The sequence below is a fragment of the Cucurbita maxima genome, unplaced genomic scaffold (genome assembly GCF_002738345.1).
Source record: "Cucurbita maxima cultivar Rimu unplaced genomic scaffold, Cmax_1.0 Cma_Scf00023, whole genome shotgun sequence".
Lineage (NCBI taxonomy): Eukaryota > Viridiplantae > Streptophyta > Magnoliopsida > Cucurbitales > Cucurbitaceae > Cucurbita > Cucurbita maxima.
The window spans coordinates 1987062-2010271 of NW_019272039.1; the positions used below are offsets into that span (position 1 = coordinate 1987062).

At 37.2% G+C, this 23210-nt stretch overlaps 5 protein-coding genes across 6 annotated transcripts; 3 read left to right on the forward strand and 2 right to left on the reverse strand.

The window, feature by feature from the left end:
- The first annotated feature begins 809 nt into the window (after positions 1-809).
- Positions 810-9165, forward strand: LOC111496792 (thioredoxin H-type-like). 2 transcript variants are annotated; one of them, XM_023147310.1, is made up of 4 exons: positions 879-951; positions 8196-8289; positions 8608-8664; positions 8774-9165. In XM_023147310.1, exons 1-4 carry the CDS (start codon positions 935-937, stop codon positions 8987-8989), a joined length of 384 nt encoding a protein of 127 aa, XP_023003078.1. In that variant the 5' UTR covers positions 879-934; the 3' UTR covers positions 8990-9165. The 2 variants fall into 2 exon arrangements, with proteins under 2 accessions (XP_023003079.1, XP_023003078.1); XM_023147311.1 differs by lacking the exons at positions 8196-8289; positions 8608-8664; positions 8774-9165 and adding exons at positions 1489-1611; positions 1680-2075 and having other exon boundaries at positions 810-951.
- LOC111496790 (beta-galactosidase 3) lies at positions 2258-7892 on the reverse strand. The gene is made up of 19 exons (XM_023147308.1): positions 7487-7892; positions 7307-7402; positions 7108-7220; positions 6915-6981; positions 6676-6768; positions 6386-6529; positions 6157-6245; positions 5969-6074; positions 5805-5892; positions 5448-5566; positions 5194-5358; positions 4915-5096; positions 4508-4617; positions 4316-4425; positions 3854-3964; positions 3656-3769; positions 3367-3569; positions 2947-3283; positions 2258-2861 (listed from the first exon to the last, which is right to left on the reverse strand). The coding sequence occupies exons 1-19, from the start codon at positions 7658-7660 to the stop codon at positions 2715-2717; spliced, it is 2568 nt and encodes an 855-aa protein (XP_023003076.1). The 5' UTR covers positions 7661-7892; the 3' UTR covers positions 2258-2714.
- A 2788-nt stretch (positions 9166-11953) lies between the features above and the next one.
- On the forward strand, positions 11954-13558 carry LOC111496791 (ribosomal RNA small subunit methyltransferase, mitochondrial). The gene is made up of 2 exons (XM_023147309.1): positions 11954-12486; positions 12576-13558. The coding sequence occupies exons 1-2, from the start codon at positions 12088-12090 to the stop codon at positions 13287-13289; spliced, it is 1113 nt and encodes a 370-aa protein (XP_023003077.1). The 5' UTR covers positions 11954-12087; the 3' UTR covers positions 13290-13558.
- Positions 13559-14223: 665 nt separating this feature from the next.
- LOC111496683 lies at positions 14224-17274 on the forward strand. Its single transcript, XM_023147155.1, has 3 exons — positions 14224-14569; positions 14684-14805; positions 16500-17274. Exons 1-3 carry the CDS (start codon positions 14308-14310, stop codon positions 16662-16664), a joined length of 549 nt encoding a protein of 182 aa, XP_023002923.1. The 5' UTR covers positions 14224-14307; the 3' UTR covers positions 16665-17274.
- Positions 17275-17478: 204 nt separating this feature from the next.
- LOC111496682 (3-epi-6-deoxocathasterone 23-monooxygenase) lies at positions 17479-21651 on the reverse strand. Its single transcript, XM_023147154.1, has 9 exons — positions 21199-21651; positions 20277-20601; positions 20022-20171; positions 19633-19893; positions 18744-18833; positions 18590-18668; positions 18282-18388; positions 18066-18193; positions 17479-17977 (listed from the first exon to the last, which is right to left on the reverse strand). The coding sequence occupies exons 1-9, from the start codon at positions 21426-21428 to the stop codon at positions 17893-17895; spliced, it is 1455 nt and encodes a 484-aa protein (XP_023002922.1). The 5' UTR covers positions 21429-21651; the 3' UTR covers positions 17479-17892.
- Positions 21652-23210: the final 1559 nt, after the last annotated feature.

Below are 23210 nucleotides of genomic sequence, written 5' to 3' on the forward strand. Positions count from 1 at the left end.
TTCTGTTTTTATTATTTAAAGTAATGATATTTAAATTGAAACTATTATATTAATTTCTCTTGTCGTTATTTGAATTAGAATCATGGTCACCTTTTGTATAAGATAAGGTTTTTTATGAAATGATAAAGCTTCGACTAATTAATAATTATATTAATTTAAATTTTTTAAGTAAATTTTAATTATATCAAGAAATTTTATTTTAAATAGTATTTTTAAAAAATATGCACATGTGAGAGTTTTTAAATTAGGAACCTAAATTAATTCTTTCAAACATAATTTAAACTAACTTTTTTAAGAGCAGAATCTAATAAATAATATAAATTAATACACTTATAAAGTTTATTATACAATATTCTAAATTTATAGGTATAAAGGTGAATAATTATTAAAATATAGTGGAAAATGTGTAAAAAAGCAAAAGAAAATTAGGCCCCAACAAGAACTTGTAGGTTACACATGAACGAAAAGACATTTCTAGCCTCTATCTATGGAATATTAATCTCCTATATATATATATAGCGATTTATTTTGAGCACGTGGCCTAAAAACAAGAGATTAATTTTAAATTATTAAAAATAACAATAATAATTTTAAATGTGACCTTAATTTTTTATTTTTTAGTTTTTAGTTTTGCCGCGTAATCCAAAAGAAAAAAAAAATCTCACGTTGCATGGAATTTAATTTGAAAGCGGTCCATTAACTGGGGGTGGCAAACTCGTGATTAATGACAAAGTGAGGTCCATTTCTGTGAAAAAAAAGCATTTCTAGTTGCTTATTTAAAGGAGAAATTCGCGGTGTGTGATCAGAATCCGTTTCGTGCGTCGGTTTTCTCAGAGATTCGTAAAAAGTAAGAGAATAATGGCAGCCGCAGCAGAGGGACGAGTCATTCGCTGTAACACCATTGGTTCATGGAACCAACAAATTCAGAAGGGCAATGCCTCTGAGGAGCTTGTAAGGACCATTTCAATTCCCTTCGATAATATGCTCCTCATTTCAATTGGATATATGATCATAATTGATTGTCTTTTCGGCTGAACAATAGCGGAGTTTTCCTGTTTTTGCATTACTTGTTTTGATCTGCAGTCTGTTGTGTTTCTAAATGATATACATATGCGCGATGAACTTAAGTTTTTCATTCTTTGATTTTTTTTCTTTGCTTTTGTGATATGGTAGAAAAAGTAGTGTTTCGAATCTTTCGTGCTTCGCTTTTCTTTATTCAACAATCAATCTCATTGCTGTCTCCCACTTATTGCTTTCCACAGCGAACAAATTGGATACATGTTTTAGTAGATTTTAGATCATTATACGAAGCTACCCAACCCAATCCAATCCTTGACTACATTTCGCCACCAATCATTTTCTCGCCAGAATAGTTCCTATTTTAATGTAGTAGGGACTAAACCAATTATTGAGTTCTTGACACTTGAACTTAGTTACTGTTCGTTTCATATAGTTCGATTTTGCTCATGAGTGCTGAAACTGATGCAGATAGTTGTGGATTTCTCTGCATCATGGTGCGGTCCATGTCGGTTCATTGAACCTTTTCTAAACCAGCTTGCTCAAAAATTTCCCACTGTCACATTTCTAAAGGTTGATGTGGATGATCTTGAGGTACTGTAGATTATAATTTATGAGTACCTCTCCTTCTTTCTCTTGTAAAACTGTGTTGATTGGTGCAGTCTGTAGCTAAAGATTGGGGGGTGGAGGCAATGCCTACTTTCATGTTCCTGAAAGAGGGAAGAATTGTGGACAAAGTGGTTGGAGCTAAGAAGGAAGAACTGCAGCAGACTGTATTCAAGCATATGTCTGCTACTGCTTCTGCTTGATACTCAATCATGGACGATTGGGCTCTGTAGTAGGATATAAAGGACTTTACTATACTAGGAAACCGCCATAATTTTCAATTCTTGGTTACCACTCCTATCCGCTTGCTTTGTTGTTACGAGTGAACATGGTGTATTCTCCCTTGAGAAGTGGCTTTTATTGCTCGTCTTTTCTTCTACCTTAGAAGTGAAAAACATTGTCATTTTTGCATCACTTTAATTGGGATTTGGAATCTGATATTCAGTGAGCCATTGCTTGGACTCTTGAGCACTAATTTTCTCCATAAAGCTGAAAGGAAAAGAAATTGATTTCTTTAGGAGGAAGATTTGTTTAACATATCTTATTAGATTGTTCTGAATTTGCACCCTTTGTTAAATTCGATTAGACAGTAAAGTCGTGCATTTTGGAATGAAATTATACCCTACTCCATAACTGGAGGAATCTGAACCTTCGGATCTTATCATATCTTATGCAAAAAGGTTCCACTCAAACAAAAGTAAACGGATCCTAAGTGGGGTTGATTTTTTTTCCCAATATAACAAACTGAAATAAATTACAGGATATAATAAATTAACTATTTTTTCTCAAGACCCATTTCCAGTAAAAATGCCAGGAATGGGAATTGAAACACAACCTCAGGGCCTTAGATTGCAGAACCCCGGGGATTACAAACTTTACGCCCTATACCTAAGAATCTATTGCCTTTGGCACCACACACATCCTTGAAGAAAAATCGACTCAATATGAAAATCAAATCATCAGACACAACTTGAAAAAGTACTCCTGTACCCATCATCCTTCTGTTTGCTCTTGTTACTGGTAGTTGGTAGTTTAAGTCGCAGAATGCGACCCTTCATAGGCAGCTAAATTCCTCTTTTCAGCCAACTCAATCAACCCTTCCAATTGGTTTCTGCAGCCGTAGTTGTCGGAGCACATACAGCTTCAACCGATAGTCGCTTCAACACACTTGGGCATGGATCTTTCCCAAAGTTAGTATTGGATATGGTAACGGCACATCTTTGCTTCCCTATGCACCTCTGTAGAAAGAGAGATGAAAATATGAGGTGGGATTTATATACAGACAATGAAACAAAAAGCAAAAATGGATCTTAGTTTTCGCACCTTCTCTAGAGTGTTGTACGACATAGGAGCATGGCAAGTTCCTTGCTGGTAGCTCCCGCAGGTTCCTAATGGTGTTCCAAAGCTTGCAAATTTTATTGAAGTTATGGAATAACCTACAGAACACTTGAGATGAACTTTGGGCCTATGTAAATCCTCCGACTTTTCATAGCTTTCAATGTGCCAATTCTTAAGAGTTGGATGGTATTCAGAGACATCAGCACAGACACTAGTCACTGATCTCTTCACCAAACTGATGCTTGTGGGATTACCTCCAAGTTCCTCAAAGACTACTAACAGATTGTCTTTTGGCTTCAACCAAGCACGAGGCACATGGTACCTGAAAATGAAATATAGCTGGGTTCTGTAAAAGAAATTCATTCTTCAATATTGATGAGCTTTTCCCTAATGTGAAGAAGTTACCATCTTTGTGTTGGCTGGCCACAGCCTTGCTGACACTTGAGAGGTCTAAAGCTTCCAGCATAATTGCACTTCTCACAGTTACCAGTGGCATATGCAGTCCAGTATCTTCCAATGCTGTGTCCATTAATCCATATTTGACCCTTCCCCATTCCCTGCATGTCTAAAGCCAATGGCTCATCTCCTTCAGGGGCATCAAAGTTACTCTGCAAGTGAAATGTGAGGTTGATATTTTTAAGAGTCATCTCAACTTTCTTTGTAAAATCAAGTTGAATTTCGGGTCAAGAGGTACCTTGTGCCAAGTCAGTGGTTGCGGTGCTTGTGCAGCCAATGATCCTTTCATCCATTCGACTGAAGAAATACTGTTTGGAGATCTAAGATTCATGGCTTCTCCTTTCAGCCCAACCTATTTTAGTAGCGTAGAGAGTGAGGTAAAGTTTGTGGGAGATGAAATCATAACAATTGAGAAAATTGAGTTAAGTGATCAAACCTTGTAGGTCCATTTTGCCCAGGATAAGTCCAATTTTCCTTGATCAAGTCCATGAAGAGCAACAGGACCTAGGATTCCGGTGTTCCATGTCTCATAGTGCCCCCCAACATTCTTCAGTACCAACAATTCAAAATGTGAAATTAGCAACAAATGGATGTGTAGGGTGGGGATCCAAAAGATATACTATTGGAATTTAAGGGGCCATTTGGAAAATACTTGGAAAGCAATTGTCTATTTTTGTTTTCAATACTGTATTTTGAAATTTGTGATCGAGTGGCTTGTAAAAATAGCTCAGATTGTACAAGTTCTCCAAGCTTAATTTAAGCACCCCTACATCTTGGGGAGCGATCAAGAGCATCCATGCTTTTATAGTTTAGTAAGAAAAGCTACATGGGAACCCCTTTCAAGACTAACTTCAGCATCAATTGAATGGGCTATGTAAAATGAGGGAATAAAACTCACTGGCAATCCCACAGCAACACTCAGGAGTGCAATTGTGTTTTGTCCGGCATGAAAATCGACTTTGCCAGTATAAGTGAATCTCCGATTTTCTCTCGACCCAAATGCAGAACCTGATAAATGACTGATAGTTATTAAAATTTCCTGCTTTCTTCATGAGAGGTGGCATGAAAGAAGAATGAAATAGTACTATACCTGAAAGCCTCCCATTAATAAAGATATGCACAGCATGGCCACTTGACAGAACAATCAGTGTGGGGAGTTCTCCACCATGCAGGAAGGATTCTGTTGAACCAATATCTACACTGAAGGGACATTGGAAAGGAAAATATTAGGTTCCCTAGCATCAGAAAACCTGAGCTAACCTCAAAGGAAAAACATCGCCTAAGCAAACTTTCATGGTTTCTATTTGATCAAAGATTAGTCTATTCGATTCTATTTCCACCCCCAAAAATTCTTCTAGGCTTTTTGTGATTTGGAAGATCAGATGACAAGATGATCGGTAAGTTAGACTTCCAACGATTTTTATCCACATAATTGGATGAAGAAAGATGAAGTATAAAGTAATTCATTATCAAATTGTAAGCAAGCAAGAGTCTCACCTAGTAATATACCATAGGTAGTCACTAGTATCCTTGGTAACATTTATCTGCTCCAGTAAACCAGAAGTAGTCATTGTTGCTGTGCTATCATCCTCAGCAGAAATGTCTTCATTGTAGCTTTCCCATAAGAACACAGGAGAGTTTGTTGGTAGCATTTCGAGTTGTGATGTTTGAACTCCAACCTGGGAAACAAGTAAATAACAAAGCAAGGTGAGCCGGAACCAGATCCTGCTGACGTCTTGCCACTAGCTAAACTAAAAGCAAGAAATTTTTTCAAACCTTTGCTGTATTGAAAACTACGTTTCTACAATCAGGAAGGATACTGATGGACCATGGAGGCAAACTATAGTGCACGTTATTGAACATCACTTTTGCAGCTGAATTTATGTCATAATTTGAAAGAAAGGCTGCACAATCTCCTGATTCTGATGTGTAAACATAAGCCTGGAAATGTTGAATGTCGAATCTCAGTAACTCTGATTATGCTTAGATGATGAGAGCCTAGAGAATCACAGACTACAAGTAGAAAAAACCTGTTGAGAGCTCCCTAGAGAAGTCACAACTGGATCTGCTGAAACTAAAGCTTTTTCGCACATCTTCACCACCCTATGAAGCTCCTTCAAATGACCGTATTTTGGCTGCCTAATCAAACCTATCATTGTTTTTGAACAAAGAGGTCAATGTAAAATATTTCCAAATTATCAATAGCATAGGAACAGCACTATATCCATTTTTATCATATTTCCTAACTTTCTTTAACCAGACATGTTACATCCACAAGGTCTAATGTGTGAATAAATAATGTGCCTTTTTAGCAGTCATGAGCACAATCCCTTTGGTTTTATGCATGTCCGGAAAACTATCTTGAACAAGTGACATTCAACTCTCACCATATTCATCAATTGGAGCATCATAGTCATAGCTGGTAGTGATAAAAGGTCCTCCTGCTGTGCGTCCAAAGTTTGTCCCTCCATGGTACTGTCACACAACGAGAGGAGAATTTTATAGGATAATAATTTACAATAAAGTAATGCTTGTGTCACAGAAAACCAACCATGTAATAGTTAATAAAAGATCCTCCTTTTTGAATGAACCGAGCAACGGCAAATGCCAAATCTTGAACTGGCCTCTGGTGAATTGGACCACCGAACTCATTAAACCTTCAGGTTTGTCAAAGACAAATCAGCAAAAATGAGGAACTTTAAGATGATCAATACTGAGATAAGAGAGTCTGTTACAAACCAGCCACTCCATGCCTCTGTCCACATTGTAGGTTTGTAGGGTTTATTGGGAGAGAATGTATCGCAATAAAAGCCATTGCATGTATTAATCTGTCACAAGACAAAACCAGAGTTTCATAGACAAGCTTTTGTCTTTGCTTGAGACTGAGTTCCAAGCTAAATAACTACAACAGAACAACAATGAACTCCATTTCAAAAATTCGAGTAACATAGAGAAGAGAAGTGCTCACCACTGGATCTGGGGCATCCTCTTCCTTGCACATCACCCATGGGACTCCAGTCTCCAGTCCTACAGCCATCTTTGCCGCCCAGGTCATGTAATTTTTCCCAGCAGCCCCAAATAACTTGCTCTGTACTCCATATTCATTCTCAATCTACAATATTAAAATCCCATTTTATCGTTGCCATAATTTCAACCACTCTAGTTCCAATTAGAGCTATTCTTCAGAAGAAAGAATTAGGACCTTTTATGTTCTTTGATTATCTTGCCAAGTAAGAAATGAAAACTAGAAATCAGTACCTGAGAGAGAATGATGGGGCCACCTTGAGACTCAAACAACTTTTCACTTTTCATCATCCCCACAATTTTTTCTGTAAATCCCTGCATTGCTTTCTGTAACACCAAGAGTGATTTAGAGGGGTTTTCCATAAACTCTGGGCAAAACTAATAAAACAGCCCAATGGCTATTAAAAGTAATGCATTTCCCCTTTACTTTAGCTTTTAGCATATCGATTAAAGAGGCGTGCATATGCAAATACCTTGAAAGGTTCATTGTCAGTTCTGAAACTAATGCCTGGGACATACTTCAGCCAAACAGGAAACCCTCTGCAGGAAGCGTTATAGATTAGAACAAGGGAAAATGTTGGTGCAAAGTCAAGCTTCTCGTTGAGAAGAGCCAGAAAAATTAAGAGAGAAAGAAAGAGATGAAGATTATAAGTAAGAAGGGGGTACCCAAAGTTCCATTCTGCACAAACATAAGGTCCAATGCGTAGGTTTGCGTAGAGTCCAGCTTTCTGAATGGTTTTTATGAACCTCACCAGATCATATCTCCCTTCGAAATTGTACTGAAATTCGTAGAAAGCATAAAGGACAAGCAAAATGAGGAGGAAAACAAAGAATTTTCGGAACAAGTTTATGAGAATTACAGTACATTGCCAGGGGAAGGCTCATGGACATTCCAAAACACATAGGTTTCAACAGCATCAAGACCACCTTCTTTTGCTTTCTGTATCAGACCTTCCCACATCTACACAAATTCCATGCCTCCAAAAATCAGAAACAAAACTCCGAACATTCCCACCAAGAACAAAAAGGGAACAGAGATGTGTACCTCAGGAGTGCTTCTGGGGTAATGTATGGAGCCAGAAAAGAGAACTCTCCTCTGCCCATTGATTAAAATGGCCTTTCTATCATAGGTCACACTACATTGAACAAGCTGAACACCCAGAAGCCAAAATAACCCCAAAACCACTATTGAAAGCTTGGAAACCGAGTTGGTTGCCATTCTGAGCAAAAAAAGAGGAGGACTCGAGACTTTCTGGCCAACGAAGGGAAAGTTGAATGCAGATCTACAACGCACCGAGAGGAAAAGAGGCTCCTATTTATGATCTATTCCAAGCATCTGTTACCACAACCAAAGCAGCAGAGGAGCTCATTCCCAGTTTGAACACGGCACTTGGATCCGAGCCTCCGATGACTGCAAATCAATGAACCTATATGCCTGGCTTTATATACAGCCTCCACTCACCGACAGTCACAAGTGTCAAAAGCCACCACAGCTCACTAGCAAAAAGTGAAAGATGCCGTACCTCTAGTGACCTACCAAACTGTGATTATAAAAAACAAAAGTAGCAAGTAAACGGCTTACATCAAGTGATTAAATTAACATGTCATTGTTAAGCTTGTTTTTCTAACAAAGTGTACCTGCTTGCAACTTATTCTTTTCTGACGAAGTGTCAAATTTGTCTTCCCATATATGAACCCTCTGATAAACAAATGCTTTAATATTTTACTGAAAGTTCTTAACTTCACAAGAACAGAGCCAGGGATTTTGACTGTATTGTGGCTAAAGCCAAAGCAAACCAACAAGAGCTGCATTTGTGGAGTGGAGTGGTCCGATTTCGTAAGGAAATGGTAAGATAACATGTCTTGATGTCCCCAAATGCTCTACTTTTGTCTGGGTCTCTGTGTAGCGCATGCCCCACTCTACCAAACGCCATGTGAACCCCAAACCTTCCCTTGGCTTTAATGGGTCATGTGAAATCCAAAGGAAAACCAACATCCTCTTTAATTCTTCAACATTTTTACTCCTCAAATTTGTTTCTTCATTCTAAGCCACCCAAGTTTCATTTTTTATCTTTTATTTGATCTTTCATTATCTTATATATCCATTAACTTAGGTGGTATACCTAAACATAGTTGAAGAATATTATTAAACTCAAGCTTTTTCAGGTACATCTTCCATGGTACAAAATGATAGGAACAATATTAAGGGACATGATTTTTCAGGTACATCAATTACTCTGTTTTCTCTTTGACCCATTTCTTGTTCCCAAGTGACACAGTCTCCAAGTTTTTTCTTTTTTAATTTTTTATTGTCCCTTTTCATCTTCCTTATAAAGATCCTCACTTGTGTCAGAAACCAGCTGGCCTTGAACCAACAAACAGTATGTTTATTATGCGATCTTCCTATTCTTATTACATACATGTCACCCACACAGATTTCTTCCAATTCAATATGGAATTTTTCTCCAATTTTATTTCATATTCTGCAGTCTTCCTGCTTGTCCATTCCGCCCTGCCTTCCGTTCACGAATCTTTCATCTGTTACTGAACTTTTAATGACGCTGTCATGGACCCATTGAGAATTAAAAAAATGGGTCGAGATTTGTTTAATGGGAGATTAAACTAAACGATCTTTACGGATCTAAGCGACCCATGTGTCGTGGTGGTGGAGTTGGCAAAAAGGAACAATAAAGCAGAGTTATTCAATTTCCATTAACTTTGTTCCTTCGTTGTTTAATTTTGTATTTGTTTTTTGAGGTGCCTTCGATGGCGGAAAGAGTGGGATAAGGAGATTGGAACCCTAGAACACCGCCGCTTTACGGCCCCACGCCGCCTAGTTGGAGGGCAATGGTCCTCGTCCCCGCAGGTATCGGCCCTTCGTAATTTAATTTACTTCTCATTTTGTTAATTTTTCCTTCGTAATTTTTCCTCTCATTTAAAATAAAAAAAATACCTTTATTATTAGTGAATTTTAACATTACATTTTAGCTTTTTATTTAAAAAAATTATTATTAACATATAAATAAAATCCATCTATGCAAGTAAAAAAAAAAAATTAAAACTTTTTCTAAAAAAAAAAAAGTCAAAATTAGTACCAACGGTTTCGTCCATATATTATATTTTTTAACTTTTTAATAAAGTTTATCAAGACATTTTAAAAGTTTAATGTTATTTTTAATTTAAGTTATTATAAAAAATTTTGAGAGGGGAAGAGTATTTTTTTTAAGATGAAATATAAAATATTTTATTTATTTAGCAGTACAGTGTTAAGTTATAAAAGGTTTTTTTTTTTTAATCTCATATACCACATAGGCACATAGATGAGTACAGAAGAGGTTAAAAACCTAGGTGAACGTGGCGCACATAAACCACGGCACCTCAGGTCATCATCGTTCATTGATTTTGATTCTGCTCTCGGCTATAGCCGTTGGCCATGGCGCGCGCGCGCGGTTTTGTTTGGCCTTTAGGCCTTTGGCCTGGCGCGCGCACCCTTTTGTTCGGCCTTTAGGCCCTTGGCCTGGCGCGCGCACCCTTTTGTTCGGCCTTTAGGCCCTTGGCCTAGCGTGCGCGCCCTTTTGTTCGGCCTTTTGGCCCTTGGCCTAGCGTGCGCGCCCTTTTGTTTGCCCTTTGCGGCTTCACTGCCACGCCACACGGCAGTGAAGAGATTGGATTCCTTGCCTTTTTTCTTTCTTCCTCTTCCCTGTTTATAAAGTTTAAGGGGTCCAAATTATGGGTACCCACATTTATAATTCTTTTTTTTTTTTAACTTTCAATTCTAGTATTTTGGGAAATTTCCTTCAAGATGCCTTACATAATGGATCTCACTTTTCAATTATTGCTAATAAAGTTTGAATTTTTAAAATTAGTTAATTGCCCTTTTTTTATATACAATAACAAATTATTTTAACTCAATTATAAATTATACTAGTGGGAGTAAATTGATTTGGGTTATTCAACTGATTCTTGAAGTATTTGAGGAATTGGAATTTTGAATTTTAATTCTTTTTGGATGTTAAATTAAGGTTAGCAGCTTAATTTCAAATTTTATGTTATAATACGATGACTTGGAGGAACTGCTTTCTAAAAGTTGAGCAAGAAATTAGTTTGTTTTTGTAATGTATTTTTTTAAAATAATTTTATTTCCAAAAGTATTGATAAAAGTAAAATATTTTAATTTACAAATTAAAACAAACCCTCTTTTCAAAATTTACCTCAAAATAGACATTATATGAACTGATATAAGCCTGAATTTGAATAATATGTTAGACCCATTGGATTTAGGATTCTTTTACCCTTATGATAGATTAGTTGTGTTAATAATTAAAACACTTTGGATTACCTAACTAAAACTATAAAAATTGGGTTGAATTTTTTTTTTTTTTTTTTATTTTGGATAGAGTTAAATTTTAAAAAAAATAAAAAATTAGATTCACATTCATTTATTAGATCAACCCGATCAACTCGAAAATAAAGTTACAAATCAACCCAACTAACTCAACTCTACCCTACTTCACACAAGATTATGAATATTTAAGGACTATAATAAATAGTAGTGATGTAAAGTGATGTAAAGTGACCGTAAATGTTTAAAATTTATTCTTTTTATTTTTCAATTATTATTGTAATATGTAGGGTAGTTATGGATATTAAAAATAAAATAGAGAATTTGATTGGTTTGAGTGGCTTGTTTCTCTTCCATTTTAATGTGAATGAGATTTCGATTAAGGGGCTGACCGAAATTTAATATAGTTAGTAGTTAATGTATTTGTTATTTAACTGGATGACATAATTAAGTGTTCAATCATTTCGGGAAATGTGTTTCTCAATGAGTTAAAAACTAGTGATTTAAATACATAAATAATAAATATTTGTATTTTGAAATGCACGATAATTCACGTGAGATAGATAAAAAATACCCTTTTAATTTTTTTTTATTTTTACTTTTTTAATAAGTAAAAATATAATTATGTTCGTAATTATTTCTTATTTCTTAAAAGAAAATAAAGATCCTAAAACATATTTGATAATATTATTGTTTTTGTTCTCTAAATTATTAAATTAAATATCTTCTAGAGATAAATAAGACACCTGGTTATCACACTAGATTTAAATAGTTTGATGGTCGTTCCCATAATTATTGTCCTGAAAATAAGTTCCAAATACAAAAGATAAATGAATATAATAAAAACATCAAAGATAAGACAATGTAGTTTGAACCGCAGACAGCATAATGTATGTTTTACATTTGAATGGACATAAAATTACATCCAATCATTGCTCTTCTGTTTCATGTTCATTCAATAACATTGGAGTTTACAAATAATTGTTTTTTTCCTTTTATTTCTAGTTTATATATATTTTCGATCGAGTTTATAAGATATTGAATGAAATTTAAACTTATAAATATATTAAATTTATGACCAGCCTTATATCTTTCTTATAGTTTATGATACATAAAATATTGATACTAAAAAATTAAAAATATTTTATTTTTTTCTTTACTATTTACAATTACACGAACGCCAATTGCATTGCAATTTGCCGATTGGTTCGGGCAGTGTCTCCATTGGAATCAACTGAGCTTCGAGAATTTATGCAAATCTTCGCGTTGCTGCTTCTGATTCCTATCGAATAGTGAAATCCCTAATGCTTCGTCCCCATAAAAATCTATGCAGGTTCATCAACGCCCTGAACCACGACCAATTCCTTCACTGTACACGCTCGGCATCCTCTTATCAATACAACCACAGAAACCATGGCGAGAAAGAAAACGTTCCCAAGGATGGGAACGAAGAACCTCAATTGTATTTCTACAAGAGTAGAGGCCAGCACATTCTTACGAACCCACGAATTCTGGGCTCTATTGTTCGAAAATCTGCCATAAGGCCGACCGACACGGTCTTAGAGATCGGACCCGGCACCGGAAATCTGACATTGAAGCTTCTGGAAGCTTCCCAAAAGGTCATAGCCATTGAAATTGATAAAAGAATGGTCGAGGTTCTGCACAGACGCGTGGCGGAGAATAAGTTTGAAGACCGTATTTGTGTAAGTTAATATTGCTGTCTATGTGTTCGATGAAATGTCTGACAGAGGATAAACTGCTTTGAAATGTGGGAGTGGGGGTTTTTTTGTAGGTTATACGCGAAGATGCTTTGAAATGTGAGTTCCCTCCTTTCGACCTCGTCGTGGCCAACATCCCTTATGGGATATCTTCGCCGCTTGTGGCCAAATTGGTATATGGGGCAATTCCATTTCGGAGTGCCACGCTTCTACTTCAGAAAGAGTTTGCACGGCGGTTGTTGGCGAATCCTGGTGACTCTGAGTACAATCGTTTGGCTGTAAATGTGAAATTGGTGGCTGATGTAGAGCATGTAATGGATGTAAGCAAGAGGGACTTTGTTCCTTGTCCTAAAGTCGACTCATCCGTGGTGATAATCCGCCCCAAGAAGGAAGTTCCTGAAGTGAACCTGGAAGAATGGCGGGCTTTCACTAGAACTTGCTTTGGGAAGAAGAACAAGACACTTGGGGCAACGTTCAAGCAGAAGAGGATGCTGATGGCCCTAATGAACTCCAATTCTGAGAGTTTCAATGGTCGAGGAGTTGAAGAAGAGGGCTGTTCTTCATCTTCAGAGAAGGGGTTTAATTTGTTCAAGGAGAAAATCATAGAGGTTTTGAAATCTGGGAAGTTTGAAGATAAGAGGCCTGCAAAGTTGTGTAACTTGAAGTTGCTGCATTTGCTGGCGTTGTTCAATCAAGCTGGGATATATTTTCGTGATGGATCAGAGCTTCAGGATGCAGAGAGAAGCGCCTTAGCTGATGATGCCTACGGATCAGAACTAGAAGATTAGCTGATCGTTAAATTTTGTATTCATTTGAGAGAGAAACACCATTCTTCCAGTTGAAATGTCACTGCAGTTTTTTATCTTGCTTCTTGAAATATAATTTGCAGTCTTCTTCGAAAAGAAACTGAACCCTTCTTTGTGTTGATTAGAGGTACTGACGACAGAGTTCAACTCTTTGAGCGATTTCCATCCATTTGGGTTGGTTTATTCTATAAACTTAAGTTACAAAAGGGAGCTATTACAATGATACCATTGAAGATAGAGTGTCACGACCATGCTTGTATGAAACGTATTGCCTGTGGCTGTATGCTTAATATCACGGTTATGCTTATATAGGGTAGAGTGTGTTGTTTGTGGCCGTACGCTTATTTCGAACCTTTTTTTTTTCTTAAAACCATTTTATTATTATGGAATTTGAGTGTGTGATCAAAATGATGTCCACACGCTAAATGCCTAAAAATGTATTAATTGTCAATTCTTTCTCTTCGGATTATACGTTATCGATGTGTTGCTGTATGTGACTCACTAGCCTATGATATTACTTTTTAGATGTTTTTCCAAAACTTTCTCTAACCCGGTTTTCTAAGAGCAGAGTCGGAAGCTTAAGCGTATATCAACGGTGCTAATAGTGACTCAAGTTTAATTCACTAGCTACTCGAAAGTAAAATTAGGTGACACAAGATCGCATTGGAAGACTCAAACGGGGTGGGTTGAAGCACAGAGCATGGACTTGGGAGGGGAATCACTAAACATGGAACTAGCTCATGGAAGTGTATATATATATATATATATATATATAAAAGCAATTCTTTTCCTTGATTTGGAGAAGAGTCCGGCCCATTACACATTGGGCTTATGATAGATTACGGCCCATTAAACACTGGGCTTCTGATAGATTACAGCCCAAAACTCGATCGCGCAGTCCAGGAAAGTAATTACTGCGACCGCATCCTCTCGGGCACGACTCCGCATTCCTACCTCCGTCTTCCTCAACCTCCCTCCGCCATTTCGATCAACTACAGAGATGGGGCTTGGAATCCTAAGATCAGCTCTCCGACCGCTAACGAGGACCTTGGGATCACGTCCCTTCACTTCCCTGACACCATCTCCGTCCGCTTTCACTTCCCCTAAATCGGGGTTTAATCTCCGATCTCTTGGTGCAGTTGGAACTAAAGCTCCTTGGTTCCCAATTTCGAACCATTTCAACAGTTTGACCGACACTCGGTTACCGAAGAGACGGCCCAGTGATAAACCTCGTCGTAAGAGGGCCAGCTTGAGACCCCCTGGTTCGTTTAACTTGAATTTCTTGAACGTTTAGATTATCGGCTTATAATTTGCTTTTTACTGGAAGCTCGATTACATGAATTAATTGTTTCCAAATGTTTTTTGCTGAATGGCAGGGCCTTACGCTTGGGTTAAATATACCCCTGGTGAGCCAATTCAGCCTAATCAACCGAATGAAGGAAGCGTGAAAAGAAGGAATGAGAAGAAACGCATTAGGCTGCGCCGCGCGTTTATCCTGGTTCGTATGTCATATTATGATGAACTTTTAAGTAATGTTCAGCGATATCTTTCTTCTTGCTTGTTTTGTAGCTCTATTTTTAAATTTGGTTGTTCTCCCTAATAAGCATTGCTATGTGTTGAGGTATAATTGTTAAAAGTATTATCAATTTCTAATTGGTGAAGAGTTACTGCCATATTGAAATTTAAAACATCCTGGCCTATTGGTGGCTGGTTTATGTTGATCTGTGCTAAACTGCCTTATGAACTCCACATTGTAGTATACTTTTTAAAATTAATAAAAATCATGACTTTGAGTAGAAAGGATTGCTGCTAGAGCTGCGCTACCCTGTTATGATAATTAAACTCCAGTTTTTACTAGTTAGTTTGGAGAAGGGGAGGAGGATTTTAAGGCTGAAATTGTGGAAGCTTCCAAGTTTATAACGGCATATAAGTCTTATTATGTTGAACTAGTAACTTTCTGGGTTCTAGATTCTTCATTATTTTTTATCATTCAACTGGCAATCTCATATTGTACACACCCTTTACTTTGGTTTTGGAATCAGTATGCTGCTCTTCAAGATTTTTTATAGAAAATATTCCATAATCTTTTGTTTGCAAATTGGGTATTTGTGTTGGTGTATCTGTCTAATCTGAAAATGATTTTTTGGTGTTCTTTTTGTAATGTACCAAATACTAGATCATGCTAGTAAGTTCATTATTGGTTTTTAGATAAAATTTAGTAATTATTCTTTTACTTTTTGGACATCAATGTTGATTGCCTGATTCATATAGACAAATTTGAATTTGCGTCAGATGACTAAACTTGAATCACTTTGTTTCAAATCTCCATGCCCCTGCTTGACTTGTGTAAAAGAACTGGTTTTGTTCTCTTTTAGAAGAATAGAAATATTTTAGTGACCTCGCTACTTATAAACCATTCCAATACACATTTGAGCAAATATTAATTCTATGTGCATACATATTCATCCACTATGATTTTCCATTTCAAAACATTCTCACTACAAACTCCGTACAATTAATCTGAGGCTTCTGCATCATCAAATTATTCTGATGTCTGTTCCCTTCTTTGATGTTATTATTGAAGACTTGCCATGCTTGTTGATCAATGGTACCAATACTATATATATATTTGGTAAAATGGCAAAATTTCGACTTGGTTACTTCCATGCATCATGGTCAAATGTTTTAAATTTAAATTTAAATTTGGATAGTGCTTGATCTACACTAAAATGGTGCATTATGAAACAGTGGAACTTGCCGTTGTAGATATCTTCAATCTAGATGATTCCATCTGACTATAGAATAAAATATTGCATCTTATATCTATCTTTTTTTTTTTGGAGGAAATATCTTACATCTATGTTGACACTTATTTCTTGATATTATGAATCCAAATGGCGCTGTACTGAAAATTCTAATTTTTCGGATTTGCATTAAAAAAGTTTCTATCTCCCTGTTTTGTTCTTTAACGAAAAAGATGGGTACCAATAATATTCCAATTGAAAATATTTCAACCTTTTCTGATGTTGAAATATGAATAATTTGTGCTATGCACGCATGCACGTTTCCACACCATTTTGCTGGGTTAGCTACTTACTGAGTTGCAGTAGCTTTCTGAAATTTGTCCATTTCTCTTCCAAGAGGACACATTTATCTACGATAACCAAGAGACTGGGTCTGTTGCATGTGCAGGCTGAAAAAAAGAAGCGAAAAGCTCAACTTCAAGAGGCGAAGAAGAAGAAAATTATCAAGAGAGTTGAACGAAAGATGGCTGCAGTAGCGAGGGAAAGAGCATGGGCTCTAAGATTGGCCGAACTTCAACAGCTCGAAGAAGAGAAGAAAAAATCTATGAAATAGATTGTGTGGGCATGGTTTGCTTTTTTTTTTTTTTTTTTTTTTTTTCCAATGAAGAGTTTTATTTCCCAAGTAGATTATTTTTCTTTTGCTGAATTGAACACAAATCGAAACTGTAGTACACAGCTTTAAGAGTAGGGCCATTTTGGTGGTGTCATCATAGACATGAGCTTCAGCATTTAAGATAGTAAATCTTTTTTCATCTAATGGAGAAGAAACTGGGTTGCTAATGTCATCTCTGATACGGGTGCTCAGCAAATGGTACTTGAAAGTTGAAGGATGATTAGTGGAGTGCAGATTAAGCTCTCTCTCCTATAAATTAATCCACACCGACACAGACTGAATTTTTGGGTATTCCCCGACGCCCAAAAAAGGGGGGACAGTAATATGGTGGATGGTTGAATCATGTGAACTGTGATTGTCATGGGAAGAGGACACGCCCACCAGTGGGCTCTACCAACTTCATATCACTACTGACCCACTTAGCCTTGTAATTGGTATGGCCTCTCTTTTAAGCTCATTCAAATTCATACTATTTGATTGACAGAATTGAAATTGAAATGATGTACGAATCTCCACCCATTATTATTATCATCTTCTTTCGATTACTTCACTGCATGTGATGTTGATTTGATTCCATCATAAGCTGATTTGATTGAATTGAAATTGAAACGCCAATTCAAACACGCATGTTTGGTAGGAGAAAGAAAAATGAAGTGCTCTGTTCTCCCCGCATCATTCCAAAAGATCATCCCATCAAAAGGGTGAAGAATAGAATAATATACTGCAAGTCCTTGAATTAAAAAGGAGGAGCAGGGAAGGAAAGCAAACGAACTTTATACACTGAGTTGGGTACAATGAATGCTGCTATTGAATGGAGGAGAGGAGGAAATGGACAAGGAAGGACCCGTTTGAACTGTCAAAAAGATGGCGACGCACGAACAAGAATCATAATTCAGAATGGTAGAGAGAGCTGAGGTGTGCTCCATGTAAAGTAAAACTAGAATTCCTGTATCAGTACAGTTATGGCTTAAAACAGAGGACCCCTCGTGGGTCTGTCTAGCTATATCTATCTCACAGCAAAACAAAAGAAACTTGTGTCATTCAATATATCATATTTACACCTGCTGTGTGGAGATTTTACCTTCTTTTTTTTTTTTTTTTTTTGCCTTATTTCCTCCTCGACAGCTCCATATCGAAGTTGTCGAGATGATTGAATCCGAACTAGAGCTTAATGTTTTGCAATTGCTATTGGCAGCTTCCTTCTCATCCTCACTGTCGGAAAATGGATGATTTCATCCCTTTCAGCTCCCCATCTGCTTATTGTTAATATCTCATTAGTTCTTCATCTACATATGAACAGAAATGAAAAGAGAAAGGCAGAGACAGGGAAAGAGAGAGTACTTGTAGGTCGTGACAAGATGATGAAGGAAAATTGAGATTTCGAGCCTGGCAAGCTCAATGCCGGGACACAGCCTCTGTCCCCCTCCAAAAGGTGTAAAGTTTTGGTTTTTACTTCCAGACCCAATTCCCTTAGTTTTTCAATCAATCAATCAATCACTCAGTCATTTCATTATGATCAATAGGGAAGAAGATATTAAAACTTTGATTTCCCCCTACCTCCCATCTCCATGGATCAAACTGATGCGCGTTTGTGTAGTTATTTTCATCCATATGAACCGAAATGAACGACGCCAAAACGCACCAACCTTGTGGTATTAAATAACCTGCACATCCATCACAACTAACAATTTTAACACCTTAAGTTCACCGCTAGCAAATATTGTCTTCTTTAGATTTCCCCTTAAGGTTTTACTAAGGAAAGATTTCAACACCCTTTCCAACCAATGCGAGATCTCATACTACTCGATTCTGAACCAGAAGTAAACAAGCAAACAACAATATCTTCCCCCTACCATCATCCATACCTTTAATTTCCACATCTTTTTGAGCTTTCCTCCAAACCCCATTGATGATATTAGCCATTCTTAAGGTTTCACTAATCACCTAAAAGCAACAAAATCATCACCCCCAAGAACAAGAACCAAAAAAAAGGCAACTTTTTTCAGTGTTAATACTTACATTTTGAGTAAATAACAGAGACATGTAATCTGTCCACGTATACTCCTCCCCAGAATCATCCTTCTGCTTCTTCAGCTCCATATTCTCCTCCTAATTAATCAAACAGTAAACCCCTTCATTTAATTAACAAATATTATTAATTAAAACTTTTAAAAAAGAAAAACACTTATTTATTACGCTTAATAAAGATATGGGTCCCAATTAACAATTATAATTGCACATGAATCTCAGCATTTAATTAAAATTAGGGACAAACATGTATTTATTACACTCTATGGAGGAATTTAGAAGAAATTTAATTATTATATCATATATATCCCTAAATTTTTTAAAAATTACAAAAAAAAAAAAAAAAAACAACTTAGTCTCTAAATTTTATAAAAAATTTAAAAAATTATGAAAAAGAGATAAATAGAGGGGAAGACAATTTGACAGGTAGTGGTCTCCAAGAGGCCCAGGCAAGGAGTTAATTGGTGGTCCTTTTATCTGACAACCTCTCAATCTCACTATCGTACGGCCACGAAACCTCCACGCCTCCCACGTGGCCCACTCACCTCATTTTCTCTGTCTCTCTCTACTCACACGTGCGTCTCACTTCTCCCACCTATAATTTGCTCCTACGGATTATAATATCCCCTATACTCTCTCATAACAACCCTTTTGAAAAGTCAAAACTACCCTAACTTTAAATTTTAATTAATATAAATTTAATAATTTAAAGTTTAGAGTTGTATTGTAACTAAAAAAAAAATTAAGGTTCCTAAAAATAAGTATCATTTTGGAGCCAACATGAAACGGAAGTATTTAGGCCCGGACCCACCGTCGCATATCATGGTTGAATCCTAGCCGTTGGATCTAAGAAGACTAAAAAAAAGGAAAATTGACGTACCATCATTTGAGCTAGAGCGACCGGACAGTCACTAAGAAATTTGACGGCGAGAGTCATCGCCATCGGCACCGTCTCCTCGCCGGGGATCATCAACTCAATGATGTGACTACTGATGAAATCCAACGGCAGCCCTTGGACCACATCGTTATCCTGTAAGAGAACGTCCACCGCGTCTCTCGGTGAAGCCTTCTCCTCCTCCGCCGCCGTCGATCTTCTCTCTTCCACAATTTTACTCACTATTTTCAACAGCTTCTCTCTCGCCTGGAGAACCGCCGTAAAATCAAGTTAATTAATTAATGAAAAAGGGTTTTAATAAAATCATTAATAGTTACAATATTCATTAATTGAAGGGTAAATTACTGAGCTGACCGACCAGCCGACCGACCGACCTTCAAGGATTTATATAGCCTGGTTCCAGGTAGTTTAACAGGTATACAAATCAAGGCTTTGATAAACTCTTCGAATTCCCTTTTCAAAATCTTCAAATCTTCACCGGGTCCCACACTCATCAACACCTTCACCAATACTTCAAATGTGATCTGCAAAATAACAAAAAAGAAACCATTTTTATAAAAACCCATTACTTTTTATGCATGACCCATCAAAATAATAATAGTAATAACAATAAAAATAACAATAATAACCTGTTTGGTTTCAGTTTGGACATAAACCAATTTGGAGGTATTCCAATTGGAAAGCCTTAGTTTAACAGTGTTTTGAATATCTGTAGTGATTCGGGCTTTGAGGCCGGGGGACTTCAAGAAAGCTCCAATGATGGAATGAATTCTTTTTTGAAAATTGCCATTCATTTGAAGGATTGAAAAAGAACCAAGTAATTCAGTGATTGATTTGGGGTAAGCTGGAACAAAGGTGTTGCCATGGTTCTGTAAGACCACCTTGTTCACGTCTGAATCAGTGGACACTATGATGGGTGTCCCCAAAATGTTGGTTTTAAACACGCTGCCGTACCTGCACCAAAAATCCTTAAACCCCTTTTCAAATCCAAATCTTTGAAGCCAAGTTTGGACATTTTTGGAAAGGGAATGGGATGGAAGTAAAAAGCTTGAATTTTTGGTACTTTTTGTGGATCAAAATCGCAAACCAAAGATTACCCAGATGAAAATTGGTTGAAAATCATGGAGTTTTTGTGTTTTTGAGGCTTTTAATTCTGACCCTTTTGAGAATCTGGTGTTTTTGTATTGCATGTGTGAGGCTGTTCGTGTAAACTCTTTAAATAATCAAATACTCATCATGATCATCGTTCTCCCGCGCTTACAAAAAAGGAAATAATTAAAGAGAAACCCATCGCAACACAACCCAACCCAACTAATTGCTAGCTCGGCTTAATCATCACAGCATCGATATAAAAGAATAAACAATAAAGATGGTGAAATTTGTTAGGTAAAAGTATGAATCAATAATGAACTAAATGAATCATAGTGGAACTCATCATTTTGATGGTGGGTTTTGTGTACTTTCGTGTTTTTTTTATAAAAAAAGGAGAATTTTTTTGTAAGATGATGAATGTTTGATGGGGAAGAACGAAGAAGAAAAGTATGAACTTACAGAGATTTGCGATTGTTCATGAAGGTGACAGGACGGGAGGAGTAGCCAGACGCAATGAAGGCGAGGGTTTCGCCGAGGAAGGGCCAACCGAGGCTGCCTTTGGGAATTCCAGGCTTGTTTTGAATATGAATCTTGTTGTTGTTGTTGTTGTGGTGGTGGTTCTTGAACAAAAGGCAAGCTAACGCAACAACGCTGAGGAACCAAACCCAAAATCCCAAAACCCATTCCATTTCTTTTCTTTACTTTACCTTTCACTTCTTTTCTCTCTCTCTCTGAATAATCTGCAAAACCCTACCTACAAACAAAGGCTGCAACTTTTTTCCTTTTTTTTGAGTCAACCAAGGCAACACTTTTACTCCGCTATCAATCACTTCATGCAGCCATCAACAGTGTACCGTTTTATGTCTCTCCACAGAGAGAGATTGGGAGAGATTTGAAGGAGAGAGAGAGAGAGAGAGAGAGAGAGAGAGAGAGAGAGAGAGAGAGAGAGAAGTGGAATGGAAATCTTTTTGGGGTTGAGATTGGGAAGATCTAGGGCTTATAACAATCAATGAATGAGGTGTTTGTGTGTGTGTGAGTGTGACCATATTGGATTGCCCAATATTGCCACGCTTCTCCATTTTTGTCTTCATTCCATTAGCTAGATGTTGCCCGGATCTCTCTTATTCTAATCCCTTTTTTACCTCACTACACTTGTCCTTCCCAATATCTTATATATTATAATACCCTTCTCCATTTCACTCAGCTACGTTCGAATTTATCATCAATCAACTCCAACGTTCTACTTCGGATTTTAAATTCTGTTCTCAAAACCACTCTTAGTTCAGTCACTATCTTTGAACGGGTCGTGGTCAACCCGAGAAGAGATTGCCCAAAAATTTGCAAACGCTAAACGCTAAGGCTTACACACGATTATTGTATGGAGAAGTTTTGGATTTGACTAATGAGGTTCTAACTAACAAAGCTTTTTCCCATTTGTTTACATTGGTGATCTGGGAGCGTTACGTTTTGAATAAACAAGTAGCAAATGGATCCGAGGGATGCGGATTTGAACACATAAAGAAGTGGAAAAAAACGTGGGTGTGGTGGGTTAGCAAGAAAAGGAGTTTCTTTGCGTTATCTCAATATAAAAATCCGAACTTGCGAAGAAAATGGAAGTGGGGTTGTTTGAAACTCATCAGCCGACCCAAGATTTTGATTGACAATGTTTTGGTAGTTTGGGAAAGTTTGGATTTGAGAGATGATGAAAGAAAAGTATGAAAGGAATGGAACAAAACGAGGAAAACAGACAAGAAATGGAACTGTTTGAACAGATAAAGTTAAGTGAAGAAGAAGAAGAAGAAGAAGAAGAAGAAGAGGGGGAATGATGGATCAGATGATCACATGGGTCGGGCCACAATGGGTCTGTAATTCACCATTTTTAGATTGAACGATGACCCACCCACCCACCTTAGAAATGGCATGTGCAGAAGCTTAGCACGTGAACGAAGCCCACTGGGCCGTAGGGGGGGGCGCCGGAAATGTCAGCCCCTCACCTCTCTCCGGATCTCTCCTTTTTCTTCCCCTTTTTCCCTTTTCTTTTCATCACTTCCTATAATTCGTCTTGTCTTCATCATGCTTCAGTACTTTAACACCCACTGTTTCACAGTCTTCAATCTCTGTTCTGCGACTCGAAGTGAGTGATGGATCTAGCCTGTGGGGCCATGTACTTCTCATCGTGTTTGCCGTTCTTCATTGAGGCATTTCATCAAACACCTTGTGAGTCCTTTTTCTTAACTGTGGTTTGTCACTTTCTTCCCACCCTTCATCTCTGTGTTTGCTGTGCTGCTAATTACAGTGACAAAAGAGTCCATCCATCTGCAGTAGGATCATCCAACAGGTTATGATATTCACTGTTGATAGGCTAGGCATTAGCTGTAAATCTTCATAAATCATGTTCCAGACACAAAAGTAATATGGTGTTTGTTGGATGAAATTGATTGGAATATGATAATTAGAGGGTAGGAGCCATA